Below are 21,389 nucleotides of genomic sequence, written 5' to 3' on the forward strand. Positions count from 1 at the left end.
TCTTATCTAGCCAAAAGTTTTATGGTCCCTCTAACCAGTGGGACATTGTGGAATAGTTTGGGACATTTAAGGCACTGTTTGAAATTTAAAAGCCAGGACCCCATTTTATGCCTGTGCAAGCTGAAGCTTATGTGAAGGATTTTAAGAGCCATGAGTTTTTCTCTGAGCACACTAATGAAGGTTCTAACCTGTATTGTGGATCTTTTTGGAAGCCTCACACCCCTTTCCTCTCCTATTTAGCACTAGTGATGTATTAGGAGATTTCTGAAAGCTGGATTGATAATAATTTCAGTAAAGAGCAAGAATAAAAGATATCTAGAGCTATGGTTGTAGTTCAGAAGAGCAATTTAGGATAAGACAAGAAGATTCGAGAAGACATCTTGAATATGCAGTGTGATTCAAAGTCAAAAGCAATGTGTGCTACTGCCTATTTATGAGAAATACATGGTCTATGTTATAGTTTACAGAAGGAATTTTAAGAGAAGCATTGCTTTCATCTTTACAATTCACCTCACCCATCACCCTAAAGTGTTAATCCTTTTAAGCAGTTTCCCACCCACAGTTGACATCCCACTGACTTGAAGCTCGATGTAAACACCTTTGTATTTTAAGGTTGCATGTGCATAATCTTAAGTAAAGTAAGTAAGATCACCAAGTAAAATCTAGTGTCAAAATCAACACAAGAGGATCAAAGAGGAAGTAAGACAATGGTTCACATGTAGCCCCCAGTTATAAACAACATTTCCTGTTAAATGTCAAAATGTCACAGATAATTAGGACATTGTGTACTGTATAAGCATATTGGCAGAGTTTCTGGTACAGCTTGAGAGATTATAAAATACTGCATAAGAATCCATATTTTAATACAATATAGAGATATAAACAGTATATGAATTTACAGAAAGATCCCTTTATCTGCTTTGGAAGAAATATTATTGAACTTATTTGTATATTATCACTCAATACCATTCTGTGACTATATAATTATCTATATGCATAGGTCTGATCATAGATCTGGTATTTATAAATAGCACAAAGAAAGAAAAACAAAATTCCAAATGGTAAATTTTACTTAAAACTACAGATAAATGATCCAACAGCTCTGCTCAGAGTTATGTTGTTCCAGTGTACTCATATATTGTATATTGCATATATAGGGCTTCAATCTAGCCATTCATCCATGTTCTAACTCATTTAATAATTTAGGAACTGGAAGTTTCCACCCTCACATTGACTTTAGGATCTGAACACTGAACTGGAAATCAAGCCACTATATTCAGTCATGTCAGTCATGATCCAACGCGCTATATACTAACACAAGGTCATGGGGGTCAGCTGGAGCCAATCCCAGCCCACCGCAGGGCACACACACACAAGGGACAATTTAGAATCACCAATGCATCTGGACTGTGGGAGGAAAGCAGAGCACCCAGAGGAAACCCACACAGACATGGGGAGAACATACAAACTTCACACAGGTAGGACCCGGGAAGCGAACTCAAGTCTCCTTACTGTGAGGCAACAGCGCTACCACTGCTCCACCGTGCCGCCCACCATTATATTCAATTATTCTTTATTTTTCTGAGCACCACATTTCAGCTCTATGTTGCAGGGAGTTGTAATCTATTCTGGTTCTGTGTATATACCATCTATTTTCCTGCTGAGTTATTAACGTTAAGGTTATGAGACAAACCTTGGATTTGCAGATCAAAGCTTTCTATTGCAGATCACATAAACGCATGGCACAAACTCAGACTCATTGCACCAATGAATATATACAAATTAATCTACAGGAAACAAATGAGAACACAAGGAGAGAATGCAATTTTAACACTTCATTTTCTAAATGCCCTATTCCAGTGCAGTGTATTAGAGAGGTAGAGCCTTTTTATTTCAGCCGCATTTGGTGGTCAACCTTACATGGGAGGTAAGACCAGTGAGGCTAATTTTTGCCAGACAGGCAGCTATCATTTCAGATATTCTGTGTACAGTAGTTGCAAGTTCACGTGCAAGTAAGTTTAGGAATATTCATCCACAACTAAAACAAAACCACCACCACTACCACCTAATGTGGATCTCCACAGTTTTTAGCAGAGCACCTGAATCAATTGAAGGTGTACATTAAAAAGAGCTATACATTTAAAACATAATATTCTCAAACTCACTTAATCCACTTCAGTGGTGCAGAGCTGTACATTCATATTAAGTAATGTTTAATTTACTTACACAAACATAAACTTGGTCAAGGTGGGCCATTGATGGAAGGAATGCTCATTTCCACTCATGGATTAGTGCTTTTAGGAGGACTTAAATAGCTAAGACTAATACAGAAATAAGAACAGCAAGAGAAATGATGCTGCTGAGTGCAACTGTTGCAGCACTCCTACAGGAAATCACACAACCTTTACAATGTCTTCAGGTGAAATTTAACCCAAATTTGTATTTGAAATCAGTGAAGGCTCCCTTAATTTTATGTTTAGGATGAGGCTTTATGTTTATTGCTACAGTTTCTTCAGTTAACAAACATAAAAAAGATTAAACATCCCCTAATGGGTACAATTTTTAAACAGAGCCTACCTTGCTATGTTGTTTGGACCCACTATTGATGTTTTTTTTTTTGTTCTTTATTTTGCCTTATACGATTTCTCGTATTAGAAATTTATTAGTTTTCGCATACCCCTTGGGGTTAGAGCACAGGGTCAGCCATTGTACAGCGCCCCTGGAGCAATTCCAGGTTAAGGGTCTTGCTCAAGGGCCCAGCAGAGTAGGATCTCTTTTGGCAGTGACGGGGATTCGAACTGGCAACCTTCAGGATACCAGCGCAGATCCTTAGCCTCAGAGCCACCACAAAACCGCTCTATTTAAGGTAATCTGTTTGTTCACAACACCTATAAAAAGTTCCTAAAGCATTTTCATCTCAAAAATTAAAATTGTTTTAGCAAAGTACCCTTTCTTTACAATAAGTGAACAAGGTTTCAAATGTCACATTTTTATTCAGCTATATTTTAAACACTGCTATGTCCTTTGGGTTAATTTTAACCCACTATATACTTCAGTGGATTTTACTCTTTATATAGGGTACTGTGTTTGTTTACAAAAGATAAAAGCATCTAAAATGTCATCTCTTCTTAAAGTTAGGAATATCAGTATTACAGGTTATGAAATAGGCTTGGGGTGAAAAATTGGAAGGGTGGAAGAACCGGGTCAAAAAAGACCGTAAGGCACAGCACTTAAAGACACTGTAAGGGTTAAATGAGACATCAGAAAGAGCATAGTCTCTGACCAGGAGTTTAATATGACTATCTGGTTGTTATAATGAGGGTTTTGAAATACTTTGTTATAAGTTTTTGTGCATAATTATGCTTGATCTTGGACTCCTTTTTAGGGATTCCTGAGTCAGAGAATTCAATCGTGGTGTTAGCCTGTTGATTCTCCTAATAATTTAGGAGATGCATATCTTTTTGGATTTTTTTTTCACCATTTTGAATTTGTAATGATTGTGGCTGCAGGTGTGTAAGTGAAAATTCAAAGCTCACATAAGAATAAAGAAAAAAGATTGTTACATACGTAGAATAAAAGGCAAAAAAATTAGAAAAAATGTGTCTTCTCTAAACTTAGCTTTTCTTGTCAAACTTTAGTTGTTTCTATACGTAAAGATGCTTTACTTCTTCTGTATGCTTTAAATGTACGGCGCTGCACATTCAATAAAGCACATTGTCTTTCATATTACTTGGCACATAAGGCACGTAAGGTACGGTTTAAAACCATGTGCCCTCAATTCATTACACATTGCAAGGCAGGTCACTAACTGAGTATAATGTATCGTGAGAGAGGCTAGAAATCGTTAGAATATACAAATTCAATTCAACCTATGGGGGTTGTAAGAACCTCCCATTGACTATGCACTAATATATCCATCCATCCATCCATTATCCAACCCGCTATATACTAACTACAGGGTCATGGGGGTCTGCTGGATCCAATCCCAGCCAACACAGGGCGCAAGGCAGGAAACAAACCCCGAGCAGGGCGCCAGCCCACCGCAGGGAAGCACTAATATATAAGCAAACATTTAATACAACTTAAATAACTAGCAAATGGCTCTTACAACGATCAGTGCCATTTTTCTAGCCTGTTGTTAGGCTCATGTCCTGTGTTGTCGGGGATGTGACCTCAGAGGTCATGACCTGTTGGCAAATGGCTTAACAGGTTAAAAGGTTGGCTGCAGGGTTCATTTTCTCATCTGATCTGTGGATTTTAAACGTCTTTCATATCTTTCCTAGTCACCTAGTCAATCAGTGAATGCTCCCAACCCCTCTCTCTTTCTTTGTTTTTTGGCCTTAATTTTGTGTCATGTTCTGGTTGCAGTGCTGATTGTTTTTATTTCCTGCCTATGACCCTCTTTTGGTCTCTCCTTAGTGCTAAAATGCATAATCACTGTTCCAAATATGTGTGGGTAATCTGATAAGAGAGGGAATTAGGTCAAAGTATACTAAGAGAGAGAGAGCATAGTACATATTAGCTAAAGTTCATTTCAATGAATGTACACCTGTTACTATGATTTTATAATTCAGTTAATTTCTTTTCATCCTTAGCTAGGTTTGACCAAATGACTTACATATTATCTATCTGTTTATCTATTGATCCTTTTCTAGGGTTTCTAGGAACTGAAGATCAACTAGGCAATATTCAATAAGTAATAATAATAATAAATAATAATAATAAGTTGCCTTTATAGAGTGCTTTTAACAAACCCAATGTTGCTTTATATACAGAGGGGGAGGGAAAAAATCACACAGAAGACAAAAGTTTGTTGAAAAGGAATGTTTTGAGTTGAGATTTAAAGGTGGAGAAAAAGGAGCAATCTCGGAGAGACTGTGGAAGAGAGTTCCAGAGTTGAGGTGCTATAGCACTGAAGGACCTGCCTCCCAAGGTGGAGAGTCTGGTGCGTGGGACAATAAGGAGATTACTGCTTGAGGACCTGAGTGAGCGATAAGGTGTGTAAGGAGCTAGTAGCTGAGTGAGGTAGAGGAGGGCAAGGTTATGTAGGCTTTGAAGGTGAGAAGCAGAATCTTGAATTTAATCCTTGATAGAGCCAGTAACCAGTGAAGCTGGGAGAGAACAGGGGAGATGTGAGCAAAACGCTTTGTGTGGGTGAGGCCTCTAGCTGAGGAATTCTGAATATACTGCAGATTCTGTATAGATTTTGCAGAAAGGCTAATGAAGAGGGAATTACAGTAATCAATATGAGACATTATGAAACAATGAACCAGAGTCTGAGCATCATTAAAGGACAGAAATGGATGGAGGCGGGCAATGTTACAGAGATGACAGAATGAAATTTTGGAAAAAGACCTAATGTGTAGCTCAAAGTTAAGTGATAAATCAAACAAAACACCATAATTTCTGACAACAGGAGCAGATTTGACAAGTGTACCATCAACAGAAACAGAGAAATTGGATGCCTTAGAAAGTTAGGAGTTTGGACCTATCAGTAAAACTCTTCAGTTTTATTGGCATTAAATCTGAGAAAGTTATTTTCATTCATAGCTTAAGATCAGTGATGCAGTCAGTGAGTGTGCTGGGAGGCGAGTCTGTAGGGGAGTGTGTAATAATAATGATAATTCTTTACATTTATATAGTGCTTTTCTCACTACTCAAAGCGCTCGCCACACAGGGAGGACCCGGGAAGCAAACCCACAATCTCCTTACTGCAAAGCAGCAGCACTACCACTGCGCCACTAACATATAACTGAATATCTTCTGCATAACAGTGGAAGTTAAGGCCATGTCTGTGAATAATCTGACCTAAAGGAAGGATATAAAGTAGAAGGTGTAATGGCCAGTAAAAAAAGGACAGGAACACACTTTGGAAGTCCATTCACTCAAAGTGGGCCAGTTTAAAGAAGCCAAGTAAATTCATTTTTGGGAAGTGGAAAGACAGCTTAGAAAACCTGGAGAAAAACACACTCACAATATTATTTATAGGATTACAGTAGAAGGTCATTACTGTCGCGTGTACAGAGTACAGTGAAATTCTTATTTGCATGTGCTAATCAATAAGCATAACATCACCTCTTCCTGACACCATGATTATTGAGTAGAGCTTCAAATACCATAAGTTAAGAAAAGCAGCAGGATTCCTATTTACTAATCTATCTATTATAAAAAGAAATCCTGTCCTGGACATGAAAAAGCAAGTCTACGATACGTGATCTTCTCGGAAGACATTTTAAAGACCCGCGAGACCAAAGACATGCCCTACTTACAATCTATCAAATAGGACAATAGGCAGCAAAACATTCAGTCTTGTGAAGGATTTGAGCACACACAGATCCAGGGCTCTCAGCGCATATAAAGCGTATAAGGACAGTACGTTATAAATTAAATGTCGACATATAAGCGAAGAAGAAAGCAGCGCGGAGAAAAGAGACTCAAATGCGTTGGACAGAAAAAAAGAGCAAAAAAGAATAATTGAGGTGCAATTTCAGAAAATATGAAAGTAATTATCAGCCCAGAACAAGTGGAATTGAAAAAAAAGCACGTCCAATCCAGCTCAGAATTAAAAGACAAAGTAGAACTTCATAAAGACGTTTACAAACGTTGGCACTAAACACATGCAGAGCAGGTTAGAGATTATGAAACCAGGGAAATTAGAAAGGCTCAAAAAAAAAAAAAAAACGTTGGCGCTATACACATGTGAAGAAAGTTAAAGGATATGAAAGTAGGAAAATTAGAAAATATAAAAAAGAAAGTAAAGATCGCAGAAGCGCAAACAAACAAACTGCCTCATTTAACTATGCACCATTCTAACTTTGGTTTTGCACAATAATTACTACACTATTGCACCTTAACACTTAATTCTACTTTATTCACATAATTGTACTTATTTATTATGTTCTACTATACTGTTACCTTTCAATCTATGACTTTTTGTTAATCTAACTGATATTCTTCTAACTTTGCACAGTTTTTGATAAGCGGATCAGGGTGCATTTCACTGTGTGTTGTCCTGTATAACTACGCATGTGACAAATAAAGAATCTTGAGAATTTCAAAAACGGAGTTTACTGCACATGCATTTATTAGTTACTTTGTTAATGTATATATATTTATGTGTCTGCTTATTTAAAAAGCTAAATTTACCCCAGGAGTCGAAAACGTTCTGTCTAGCCCTTGTACAAAAACCTAGACAAAAGCTGGGGTATCACCTTGGTAACCCCATGTACCTTTGGAAATGTGAGAGGAAAATAGCCCGACTTTACAGACAGGAGTCCAATGCAGAACTCTACTTACTTTTTTACTTTGTAAAAAAAAATTATTAACTGCTGATGATGTTGATCGTTTTGTCTAATCTGAAATTCCAAACAGAGAAACCCTATCCGGACCTCATTAAAAAGATTCAGCATATTGGGATTCGCAAGATTACAAATATTGTTTTTACAGAAGTTCTGAAATAAAAGTGAAACTAATGAAATAGCAACAATTCAAAGAAAAAAAAATCTTAAAAGTGTGTATCCGGAAAACCAAATATGGGGGTTGGCGAGCGAAGTATTAATAAAAAGAATGCCAATTAAAACAATATTAATAAACTGGCATTACAATTATTTTTACTCAAATGAATACATTTAGCAATACGTTACATGTTTGCCAAACTTATGTTAGTAATAACAGAAATATCAATGAAAATATGTAAGAATTAAAAATAAAACTTCTTAAAGTATACATTTAAGTAGAAAGTAAAGTCACACTACTCAATCAAAGTAAAGTCACAACTACTCAATTGCTTAAAAAGATTGTTTTAAAAAGTGAGATAAGCAATAATCTAAAATATGTTTTTAGTCTAATCAGACAGAATATGATGACTGACTAGAAATGTGAATTTGAAGCAAACTGACAAATTAAAACTAATTGTGATTTCCGTATTGAGGTTTCTTTGTGAGACCCACATTTGACTTAGCTATTCTTCATACTCACGGCACCATCTACATGTTTCAGGTTGCATTTTTACAAAGTGCAGGTAGCAGCAATTTAAACTTGATGACAAAATAACTATCGCTCAAAAAAGATAATCAAAATTCAAGTGCTGTCATTTATTTTCTGTAAAAGTCTTGGACTCCTAAGTCACAACAGCATTGTTATTACTCACTAATTTGTTCTAATAAAGATACTAAACCTTCAGCACTCCCATATTTAGCAGATACCAAATGACACATTTGTTGGATCCTGAAAAAGATGTCATAATGCCTATACTGACGTGATATTGCCTTTAAAGTCACCAATAAGAAAAAGAGAAAGAAGGCCTAAAGCAAAGAGATAAAGTAATTGAACATTTTACTGCTGGCCAGGAAAAAAAGGAAATAGAAGACCATGCACCTTTTAATACCCATATGTGGATAATATTGCCACTCTATGCTACAAAGTACTGAACGAAGACTCAAAATCAAGAATGGACCTACTTTGCCAATCATAATTTAGAGTATTGCAGGGATGTGGGCTTTACATTTTGCGTGTTCTCTCCCACCAAAGTATTCCATTTTCTTAGTATTTAACCCCAAAATAAATTAGATGTGATGTATTTATATCTATAACACCTGACAATCTCATTTTACACAGGAGAATTCTGTATATTTCCTGTATCCCACAAATGCTATTATAGATCCTTGGGATTTGTATCCTTTATTCTTTCTTTATTAAAATGGAAAATTGTGTAAATCATTTAGAGATTCCACTCATTATGAAACCCATTCAAGGTTAAAGGACCCAGGGCCTTTCCTGGCAACATCATGTGCAAAGTGGAACAAGTCCAGTTTAAGTTTGTGGGGAGCTGGAGCAGATTTTGCTAGGACTGGGGAAAAGATATGAAACAGTCCTTGTAGGAACATCAGTACACCACTGAGAAGTAAAAGGCATAATAAAGCAATTAATATTAAGGATATATTCATTCATTTTGCAAACCCACTTAATATGTTACAGGAAGTCTGAGTAATGGTAATCCTGGCAGAATCATATATAAGGCAGGTGTCAGTCCATCTCAAAAAATTAAATGGCACAAATTAAAGAAAATGAACTCCTGCGATGAACTGGCACGCTAATTCAGGGTTGGTTCCTGTTTTGTCCCCATTGCTGCTGGGTCAGACTCTGGCACTTATGACCCTGAATCAGATAAAGGGATAGAAAGTATTGATTATTAGAATTTCATTGCATATTCATCAGTTCTGTTGAAATAGGCGTCAGCCATCATGATCATAACCTGAAGAAAGTAAATATATAAGTGACAAATGAATAAATGGATATTCATTACATTTTAAACCTTCTAGTACACTACTGTGACAAGTATGGGGAGTTTAGCCTCAAGCAGGGCAGAGTGCATTGGGACCTAACTCAGATGTTCATGCTTCTCAAAGGTATTGATTAAGTTGATTAAGACAAATTCTTTCACTCAAATGATGAATCACATACATGAGGACACAAATGGAAATTAAGGGGAAGTATGTTTAAGCCTGAAGCCATGAAGAATTTCTTTACACAAATAATTGTGAGAATCTGGAGCACACTATAGATTCATGTTGTTGAGGCACAAGCTTTGAAAACATTTAGTAAGTATATGGATGAGATAATGGACATTTTTGCTATTCGCTGAACAAATGAGCTTAATGGACTGAGTGGATTCCTCTCATTTGTCAGATTTCTTCTGTTCTTATGTTCTTGGCATGTCAAAGGATTGGTTGTGTAGAGAATGCACTCAACCCCCCAGAATCATACAAAAATTGGGATATAAATATTATGTGTTAAATTAAATACTATTATTAGTAGAGTTTTCTTTCCACAACCCTAATCCATATAATTTATGTTAACAGGCCATTTATGATTGTGATAGAGAGGTGAAGAGTGTATAGAAATCGCTGTAAAGAGAGTAGAGAAGTAAGATTACAAAGTTTATATACATTACTGTTTGAAGCACTTAAAAAACACACAGGGTGGAGAGAGCCAGCACCTGTTTGACTTTTTAAAGTCAGAGATGGTAAGGTGGACGGTTTATCCGAAAATCTTAACTATAGTATAAACCTAACCGGGCCAGGTCCTTCTGTGTCAAAGTTGAATTCGAAAAACCTGAAGGTAAAAGAAAATTTTGCTTTGGGGTCGGAAAGGAGTAGTGAATTGTTTGCTTTGTTTTGTTTAATAAGCTCTTCCTTCTTTTTCTTTTCAATCTTTAAAGTCAGTCACCACTGAAGAAGAGTAGTAACTCGAAACGTCTGGTGCGACAAATTTTAGTTTATCTATAATTTAGTTTGCATTTTTCTGTTTCTGGAACTTTCCTGTCTACTTATAAAAATAGAAGGAGTCTTATTTAAACAACACTTTGACACTACTCTGATTACAATTCTTTAAAAATACGGTTATAAAACAATATTAACATAATTTTTGGACAAAAAGGATATTTTTCCTCTCTAAAAAAGAAGTTAAAAGTTTTTTTGAAAGAAGAAATAAAAGTTTTTGGAGGGGGCAAGTGGTTTTTCTGAAGAAGTTGGTGTTGGGGGGGGAGAAAGAAGATATATTTCTTGAACGAACAGGAGGAAAGAAAACCTTTTGGCTAAATAAAAATAATTTTTAATAAGGGTATTTAAATTCAGTTTTGAAAAGTCAAAACTTTAGATTATAAAATATTATATAGATACATGTTGTAAAAATTGTAAATAATATACTGTATGGTTGTTGTAAGAACTGGATATAATACATGGTTTTTGCAAGAATTATATATAATATATTTTGCATTTATCAAGAAAAGGAAAAGTTTTTTTTACAAAAGATAAAATAGAATATTGTGTTTCTGTGTGTGACTGACCAATCTCTAAAATGGACTGATACCTGCCCTGTCTCCAGTGCTCCAGCAACTCCATTATAATGAAATGGCTTAAAAGAATTCTTTATCCAAAAATATCTTTTTTTATATGTCACTTTTTCCATGTAGTTTGTAGTGATGGCCAAAATGTAATCAAATCTCTTCATGGAGAGTTGGCATAACAAGATTTTTGATAGAACTGGAGCCAATGGTCACCAGTGCTGGGCAATAGTAAAGCCCCTTCACCTTGGATTGTACTTTTTCCCCAAACTACAAGGGATAAGTAACATAAAAAAATGGCACTTTTGTTTCGAACCTAGTTTTGTTAAACATGATTTACATATATGGAATGTTATCTGATTTTAATAAAATTAATAAAATGTTATAAAAATAGCACTTTTGGATTGAATATTCCTTTAAGCAGGTTTAAGAATGTTATGTTTATTTATTCAATAACTTACTTTACAAACCCTACTAAGTCTACAACAATGTTATGTGAAGACAGAGTCTATCCTGGAAGCATTAAGCACATGCCCTTTGTTGTTTTTTGAGGGGGCTGTGTAATCTCCCTTTTCCTCTGCACCTCTGTCATTTTATGATTATTATTCTTTCTTTATATTAGACTGGTTAAAAAAAATAACATTAATGCTTGAAATGTTTTAGACAAATGAAATGTGTGGTAGGCACTGTCTTCATATTTTACATCCCTCGCCTAAGTTTCATTCTTGAAAGCGCTGTGTAATTTCGCCACAGGCAGTCTGCACCTCCTCAGCTTGTCAGTAGAAAGGGATGTATTGCTTTCAAACACCAACTGGGAAGAAAGGGTGTTGTGACGTATTTATGTATTGCCTTGATGACGTAAACGGTGGGCGCATGTGTGTTCAGGTCATAAAGAAGTTTGGTTTTAATGTAAGGTGCTTTGACAATCGTGTGATGCATTTCAGCTAAAATAAAATAAAAAGGGCAATTCATAAAGAATGTGTATCAAAATGCAAGACTGTAATGTAGGTTAGATGGAACTTGGAAGAAACTGTCTGAGGATATAGGTTGACACTGAGAGTTCAGTGACTGATATTGTGAATTCTCTCTGTGAGGATACCTCAGGTTACTCTGTAATTGAAGAAATCATGTATCTTGATAAACAGGTCAGCCATTCATTCACCCACATATTTCAATACACAGTTTTAGATGGGGGAGCCAATCTTGTTGGAATCAAGAATAAGGAAGGAACCAACTCCGGGCTGCATGACAGCATATTACATGGCACTATCACCTATTCAGGGCAGGTTTCCAGTCTTTAATTGTACATAGTTTTTGGGAGGAAATTTAGGTACCTGCTGAAAACCTTCCTAAACACATTGGGCTTGAAACTTTGAGGATGCTGGTTCAATTCCTCACTTCTACCTCACTGTGTGACCATGCCTGTCTTCCAATTATAAAAATAAAATATAAACACTTGTCATGATGTTGTATATCATACTGGAAAAAGGCATCAGATAGATATAAATGATAATAAATTTGCTAATAAAATTAGAAACCCAAAATCCCAGAAACAGGTCACCCACTATGCAGAAATTATCATTTAATGACACTTACGCACGTAGAAGATTCTCATCACTTTTGGATAACTTTGCTTTATATCCCCCCATGCTATGAGATTTTAACTTGTCACATGTCAGGGTGGGGGGCCGACCACAGTACCAAGTGTCTTGTGTGATCGGGTCTACATAGGTGCAGCAGCAATTTTTATGAGTCTCTAGTATATTACATACAGTTTTCTCTGATGTCTTCCCATGCTCAAAGTAACCATAGAAAAAGACTTTGTGCGGATCAGACTCCCGCAGCTTCCTGATCACTGCCACTGCCTCGCTAGAGTGGATCATGCGGATGGAGACCTGAGCCTTGCCCGACCATAAAAGTAAGAATTTTGCTGTGTAACTCCCGTTTCGGTGGTCCACCACTATGCCATAGGTGCTGGCCTTCTGCTCCGGAGAATGAATCTTTGCCTGGAAAAAGTCACCTCCATAGTGTTTTAGGTTGCCAAGCTGATTTCTTGCCACCAGAATCACGTCCAGTGTGTCCCCAACAAAGTAGGTTTTATTTAAATTCTTAATGAAACAGGAACAAATTCTTGGATCAGTGGAGTTTTCAAACGACACCAGCTCCTCAGGGGCAGGCCATGCAAGTGCCTCTTTGAGCTGTTCCTCTTCTACTGCACTAACATCTTTATTCAATAGTCTGGTGGTAGAACTGAGATTGGTATTGACTGGTACAGCAAACAACGTTTCCATAATATCCATGGTTTTTCTACTTGGAGCCAAGAGGTTTTCAAAAAAATACACTGGCCATATTTTATAAATAGTCTGTAAAACAGAAAAATATATATTTGTAATCTTTGCTGGTTTTTACTATAGGATCTTTTGGTTCTGCCTTTAACCAAAAAATAAATGAAAGTAAAAAAAGATATTTTCTGAAACCAACATTCTAGCCATTATCTTAACTTACTGTAATGTAAAACTCATTCACTTACAGGCAGGGGTGCAAATAGGGGCTATGCAGACATGGAATTGCACAGGGGCTCCCAACCACTGCGGGTCCCACGAACCACAACAACAACATTTGTTTATATAGCACATTTTCATACAAATAATGTAGCTCAAAGTGCTTTACATGATGAAGAAAAGAGAAAAAGAGACAAAGTAGGAATTAAAATAAGAGAACACTAATTAACATAGAATAAGATAGATAGATAGATAGATAGATAGATAGATAGATAGATAGATAGATAGATAGATAGATAGATAGATAGATAGATAGATAGATAGATAGATAGATACTAGTAAGGTCCGCCACCACAGAAAACCGGGAAAAAAAAAACAGAAGAGAGAGTAGGGGTTAGTACGGATTTTAGAGCCACCATGAATAGTTAGGATAATTAATTGAATATTCAGAGCATCAGGATTAAACTAAAGTGAAGCTATGAGAAAGCCATGTTAAAGTAATGTGTTTTCAGCAGTTTTTTAAAGTGCTCCACTGTATTAGCCTGGCGAATTCCTATTGGCAGGCTATTCCAGTTTTTAGGTGCATAACAGCAGAAGGCCGCCTCACCACTTCTTTTAAGTTTAGCTCTTGGAATTCTAAGGAGACACTCATTTGAGGATCTAAGGTTACGATTTGGAATATAAGATGTCAGACATTCCGATATATAAGATGGAGCGAGATTATTTAAGACTTTGTACACCATAAGCAGTATTTTAAAGTCAATTCTGAATGACACAGGTAACCAGTGTAGTGACATCAAAACTGGAGAAATGTGCTTGCATTTTCTTTTCCTAGTTAGGATTCTAGCAGCTGCATTCTGCACTAGTTGCAAATGATTTGTCTTTTTTGGGTAGTCCTGAGAAGAGTGCGTTACAGTAATCTAGTTGACTGAAAACAAAAGCGTGAACTAATTTCTCAGAATCTTTCAGTGATAAAAGAGGTCTAACTTTTGCTATGTTTCTTAAGTGAAAAAATGCTGTCCTAGTGATCTGATTAATATGTGATTTAAAATTCAGGTTACAGTCAACAGTTACCCCTAAATTCCTTACCTCCGTCTTGACTTTTAATCCTAATGCATCAAGTTTATTTCTAATAGCCTCATTGTATCCATTATTGCCAATCACTAAAATTTCTGTTTTCTCTTTATTTAGCTTGAGAAAATTACTATTCATCCATTTAGAAACACAAGTCAGACATTGTGTTAGTGAAACAACAGAGTCGGGGTCATCAGGTGCTATTGATATATACAGCTGCGTGTCATCAGCATAGCTGTGGTAGCCCTGAGATAATCTGACCTAACAGAAGCATGTAGATTGAGAAGAGCAGCGGACCCAGGATAGAGCCTTGTGGAACACCATATAGGATATCATGTGTCTTTGAGTTGTAATTATCACAACTAACAAAGAATTTTCTCCCTGCCAGGTAGGATTCAAACCAATTTAAGACAATGCCAGAGAGGCCCACCCATTGACTAAGACGATTTCTAAGAATATTGTGATCAATGGTGTCAAATGCGGCACTCAGATCTAAGAGGATGAGAACAAATAAATGGCCTGTCTGCATTTACCCGCAAGTCATTTACTACTTTAATGAGTGCAGGTTCTGAACTATGATTTTTTCTAAAACCTGACTGAAACTTATCAAGAATAGCATGTTTATTGAGGTGGTCATTTAGCTGCATAATGACTGCCTTCTCTAGAATTTTACTTAAGAAAGGCAGGTTAGAGATGGGTCTAAAATTTTCAAAAGTAGAGGGGTCAAGATTATTTTTCTTAAGTAGGGGTTTAACTACAGCAGTCTTAAGACAGTCTGGGAAGACCCCCGTATCTAATGACGGGTTTACTATGTCAAGAATATTATCAATTAGCACGTTCGATACCTCTTTGAAAAAACTTGTTGGTATTGGGTCAAGGACACAGGTGGAGGGTTTCAGTTGAGAAATTATTCTATGTCAATCAGGTCAATCTATCCTAGTGAAAGAGTTTAATTTGTTTATAACGGGGTACTGGAGCTTAAGAGGATCCGCAGTGTTGGAGAGATATACTTATATCATCATATATTAGAACATCCATATGCATAGGTCTGTCTGTGAGGGCCAAAGGAGAAATGAAAAAATCATGTAGTAATGCTAGAGAAAAGTTGCAATGGTAAAAATTATTTGAAAGTCCATACCGGCTGCATTTGACTCTATGTGTTGCTACAGGCTACTAACACTGCATTTAGGCTGCACAGTAGCTAAAAATTATTCATTTACAATTTTTGGGTCATTCACATTTGTTTGTTTGCTTATTCAAACTAATTTTGTAAACTATTCAAATGCAATGTGATTGTTTATCGATATTTCTATCCTGAATCTGTAAAATCAACAATTCATCAGAAAGAATTGATCTAATAGACAACCAAGAATATTAGCTATATGCTGACTGCAGATATACTGGCTATACAATACTGAATGTGTGTGAGTATTGATTTGTCGGCTCACAAGTGCTGAAAGAGGCTTTCAGTGGAATAATTTTTGATAAATATGTACATAGAAACCTGAAGACATGAAGGAGAAGCCATTACTGGTAGTAGAAAGATGTAGAGGAGTTTAATGCAAAATAGCGCTTTGACAATATCACTATGTTGCGGGGGGCCATTTGATTATGCCAATGTCTGATTGTAAGACATGCTCAGAAAAATACATGCTTAGAATTTTCAGAAAACGCACTGCATATATATTGGCAGGCTTTTTTTCTTCTTTTTTCAATCTGTATTATGTTAGTGAAAAGAAAAACTACCATTTAACATCTATATAGATGAGGGTGGTGTGGGGTAGCTCTGTTATTAACCAATTGGCATTAAAAATAGCCTGTGGTTATGGTGACAGCATTATCATATTTTTATCATCCAACCCCATACATCATTAAGATATAAACTGGATTAAGGACCCTTGTAATAAACTGACAATCCTAATATAATAAAATGCAATGTAACGAAAGTATAATAATCATCTTTAAACATTTACCCCTGATTCCTGTTCACTGTTTCCTCGTCTACATATAGAAATAATACAATATCACCATTCAATCAGTGACCGAGAGTTTTTTTCCAGCCGAAGCAAAGAGTGAAATCTATCAAGTCATTGACAGTGGTGAACAACTGAGAATGGCATTTGTTGAGTTTAAACTCAAGTTTTATTGTGCCAATTTGAAAGATGTTTATACTTTGAATGAAATCAGTCTTTAGCAATGCAGCCAAAGCCTAGAGGCTGTTGCTGTATTGATTGTTTAAGTTTATTTTGCTGTGTTTTCTTTGCAATGCCAAATTGATAAAAGTCTGAATTAGCCTCATAATGAGCACATAACTTGGGGTGTTCCTAAGAAATGTAATCATTTACTTCATGAGGCAGAAGTGCAGAGTAAACAAGAATACTTGTGTCATATATTTGAAATATTAAAACATGCTTCAGTTTAAATGTTTTAAAGTCTAAATATTCTTGATTATATTTGTCATTTTTCATACTCTGATAGAGATTGATAGAGGGCTAGATTTCTAGTAAAGGATCAAAAATAACATCATACTGTATTTGTAATCACTCACCTTATAATGGTCTTAAATGATATCCCCCAAGCTTATGTTCTAAATTTGTCATTTTTAACCTTCTGGGAGCAGCTCTTAGAGTAGCTAGAACCACCAGTAAAGAATCAGATATTATAAAATATCATATTTGTGATCAGCAACCTTGAAAATAGCATAAAGTGACATTCCACATGCCTATACTAAGATGGCGCCGACTGGTGTGGCTGGCCATCTGCTCATCTCGCTAATCTATGTTTTAACTTTGTTTTTATGTTTAAGTTTATCTCAATGGCCACTGTCCTATGATCGTGATTCTTTACTTGACATATTTTCTTGCTTGCTTTCCTCTCAATTTTCATCTCCTGATGGGATATTATGTGAACCTCCACCTTTGTTTTATTCATCTCCTGACTTCTTCACCTGGATGCCGGTGTTCACCTGTATCAGTGAGCTGAATGACTCTTGGAGAAGCAAACGCACCCGCCGCCACCGTGGAAGAAGAGTCAGTATTGCTGTTAAACAATGCCGACTCAAGTCCCAGAGCTTGGATTCCTGATGCCTGCGAGTTGCCTATGACCCATCTTCTCCTGCACAGGACTCCATCCCAGGTCCATGGGTGCTGGATACCGGATTTAATTTCTCCATCTCAAGGCGGCATCACTCTTCCTCAGTGTGCTCTCGGGGAGTAAACACTGCTAATCTTCGCACACTCACCCGTGCTCATCCCACAGCAAGCCCTTCTACTTCTATCAAGGCTGCTCTCTTGAACATGAGATCAGTGTCTAATAAAACTTTTATTCTGCAAGACTTTATTATCTCAAATAAACTGGATTTCTTTTTCATCACTGAGACCTGGATTGTAAATGGTGACTCTTCATGTTTTACTGACTTGGTACCATCAGGTTATTCATTTTTAAACTCTCCTTGGCTGACTCGTCGTGGTGGGGGCATTGCCACTGTTTTTAAAAGTATGTTCTTGTGTCGGAGCCTTACAAAGGGTCAGTGTAGTAGCTTAGAACTGCAACTTTTCGAAGTGTGCAGCTCCCCTTCTTTGTTGTCTGCTGTGGTTTATAGACCTCCTGTAATTAATGATATCTTAATTTCTGAATTCTCTGATCTCCTGGTTGATATTACCCTCTCCAATGACAAAGTATTTATTGTTGGTGATTTTAACATTCATGTTTGTTGTCAATCGAAACCTTTGGTTAATGACTTTTTATCACTATTGGACTCATTTGATTTTATCCAGCATATTAATACGCCAACTCACTCTCTCGGTCACACCCTTGATCTTGTTCTTACACGTGATATTTCAGTTAATAATATTGATTTATGTGATGTTTCTTTTACTGATTACTTTTCTATAATGATGGATTTGAATATTACTGTTGATGTTCCTACTACTAGTTGTGCTCCATGCTGTTCTCACTTTTTAAATTCTTCTATTATTTCTGATATTAAAATCTAATTCTCTAGTCTTGATGTACATGTCCAATATGATGGTATCAATGATTCTGTCTTGTAAAACAGTTTTAGACTCAATTGCTCTGCTCAAGATATGCTGTAATAAGGGAAGACCTGCTCCCTGGCGAAATGAAACTATGCGACCGCTATGCCGCGCCTGTCGAACTGAGGAATGGCGTTGGAGAAAAGATGGATTGATTGTTTCTAAACAGATTTTTAGGACTTCTCTATTCAACTTCCAGGTTGCAATTAAGAAACCTAAACATGATTTCTTTTCTGATTTAGTATCCTGTCATTCTAAGAATCCTAGGGTCTTGTTTAATTCAATTAATGCGGCCATTCACCCTCATTTTGTGACGGGATTAAATAGTACTGTTCTTTCATGTGAGCAGTTTCTTTAATTCTTTGTCAGAAAAATTGATACAATCCACTGTAGTATTGTTCCAATTGGCTATGAACTTCCTACTGTTAATCATGGCATTGTCTTGGAATCTTTTGATCTTGTCTCACTTTCACAGTTAAAAAGTACTATTGACACCCTTAAACCTACTCTCATTCTTCTTGATATTGTATCACAGTGTCTCTTAGTGGAAGCCTTTTGATGTTTTGGGTCCACCTTTACTAGCCATTATCAATGGTTCTATTAGTGAGAAGGGTGTGCCCTCATTTTTTAAACATGCTGCGGTGCGTTCCTGTCTAAGAAAAGGCAGAATTAGATCCTAGAGTTTTAGCCAATTTTTGCCCGATTTTCCAATTGCCATTTCTGGCTAAAATATTACAAAGAATTATTTATAATCAATTGGTTGATCACCTTAATTCCAATAATTTATTTGAGATCTACCAATCTGGCTTTAGGTGTTATTATGGTGTTGAGACGGCCCTCTTGAAAGTATTCAATGACATCTCTATTATTACTGACTCGGGTGGTGCTGCAGTCCTTGTCCTCCTTGACCTGTCCGCTGCCTTTGACACTATTGACCACGAGATATTGCTGTTGCGGCTTGAACATCTTGTTGGGCTTAAAGGGGCTGCTCTTAACTGGTTCAGGTCATATCTAATTGGTAGACACTTTTCAGAGACTTTAAATTCCTCTTTTTCATCTACTGCTCCTCTTAAATGTGGTGTTCCTCAAGGATCCATTTTGGGTCCTGTTTTATTCTCTATATACCTTCACCCTCTTGGAGCTATTTTTAGGAAATGTAACATTTCTTTTCACTGCTATGCTGATGACACACAGGTTTATATTCCCGTCTGCAACTCTGCAATGAATCAACTGCACAACTGTCTTTTTGAACTAAGATCCTGGATGGCTAATAATTTTCTTGATCTGAATCATAATAAAATGGAGGTGCTTATAGTGGGTCCATCAGGTAAAGCCCAAATTGGTCTTGGACTTCTCAGCTCTTTCTCTGTCTTTTACAAACCTCAAGTCCGCAATCTTGGTGTTATCTTTGACAGTAACCTCTCTTTTGAGAAACAGATTAATTCTGTAGTCAAGAGTTGCTTTTTCCAGCTTTGTCTTTTAGGTAAGATCGAGCCTTTTTATCTTCTAGGGATCTTGAGAAAGCTACTCATGCTTTTATCTTTTCTCGCTGTATTCTGGGAATAGCAAATTCCTGATACGCAGGTAACAGTTTGTCCAGAATGCTGTCGCTCGCTTTCTGGTTGGGGCAAGAAAGTATGATTCTGTTTCTTCAATATTAGCTTCTTTACACTGGCTGCCTGTCAGTTTTTGAATTGATTTTAAAATCTTGTTGCTAGTTTTTAAATGTTTTACATGGGTGCGCTCCTGCCTATTCATCTGAATTGTTTGCTTTACACCAGCCGTCTAGAGTGATTAGAACTTCTGGTCAGTTGTCTCTTGTTGTCCCTCGTACCAAGTGTAAAACTAAGGGGGACAGGGCTTTTGCAGCTGCTGCTCCTCGCCTGTGGAACTCTTTACCTCATCATATAAAAGAGTCGTCTACAATTGAACTGTTCAAAACAAGACTAAAGACTCATTTCTATTCACTTGCATTCCGTGACCTTCAGTAATACTGATGGTTTCCTCATTGTGATTATGTAATCTTACTTCTATTTATTATTTATTTTTTTTATATTCATTTATTTTATTTCTATTTATGTTGATTATGTTAATTATATGTTTTTTCTTCTTTTATTGTAAAGCACTTTGGCCACAACATTCCTATGTTGTTTTAAATGTGCTAAATAAGTAAATTAACATTGACATTATTTTACCAATTCCTATTTATTTCAAAGTTTTGTGAAAAGGAGGAACTTTGACTACCTTGTATCTCATTAGAGAGCGAAAACCCCTGGGGTTGGTTGATGTGGAATGCACAATGTCAAGTCTTTCTGATCGTTTGTGCTGGAGACACTTATTGGCTTACTTTGTTATCATTAGGGTGTAATTTCCTGCACAAAATTTGTTCCAAAAATGGCAGAAAAAATTTGGATATTTCAAGTCTATGTGGCCAAAACTAGAGAGGCACTCCAATAAGTCTGTCCTTCATAACTAAACATCAGGATGAGTCAAATGGTATATCATGGGGGGATTTCCTCAAACTGGTGAGTCCAGAGATGCCAGATAAAAAAAAGAAAAAAGTTATTTTAAAGCATTCATTACAAATTTTTATGAACACAAAAACAATGATTAAAATTTGTTGGTATTGTTGGGTTATTGTCTATGTTGTAGCCTGTAATTTTTTTGCCTCCTGTTTATGATGAGTCAACAACCATATCCAAACCTACAGTTTTTGACTCCTATGAACATTATGCTTTGAAAAATGCAAGCAGAATGATGGCCAAAAAACAAAGCTTGCATACTCAATTGAAACAGTTGGCTTCATGGTTACACCTCTACTTACATGATCCTCTGTACCCAAAAGAGTATAGGGCATCATCAAATTATAGAGAATGCCCTCTTAACACAGAAAAAATCAATTGATTAGCTTGACTCCTTGCTCAGGTACAGCACAGA

The 21,389-nt window shown here is 36.4% G+C and overlaps 1 protein-coding gene across 6 annotated transcripts in view; it reads right to left on the reverse strand.

Annotated features, from left to right (window-relative positions):
• LOC114648889 (NXPE family member 3-like) overlaps window positions 1-21,389 on the reverse strand; it is a 168,132-nt gene that overhangs the window by 32,211 nt on the left and 114,532 nt on the right. For 5 of the 6 annotated variants that reach the window (XM_028798194.2, XM_028798191.2, XM_051924075.1 and 2 more), the window contains one exon: window positions 12,440-13,206. In XM_028798194.2, coding sequence (XP_028654027.1) covers window positions 12,440-13,206 — 767 coding nt within the window. Of the gene's footprint in view, window positions 1-12,439; window positions 13,207-13,373; window positions 13,448-21,389 lie in introns of those variants that run through there. The other variant, XM_051924078.1, reaches the window with a different exon arrangement.

The sequence above is a fragment of the Erpetoichthys calabaricus genome, chromosome 3 (assembly GCF_900747795.2).
Source record: "Erpetoichthys calabaricus chromosome 3, fErpCal1.3, whole genome shotgun sequence".
Lineage (NCBI taxonomy): Eukaryota > Metazoa > Chordata > Cladistia > Polypteriformes > Polypteridae > Erpetoichthys > Erpetoichthys calabaricus.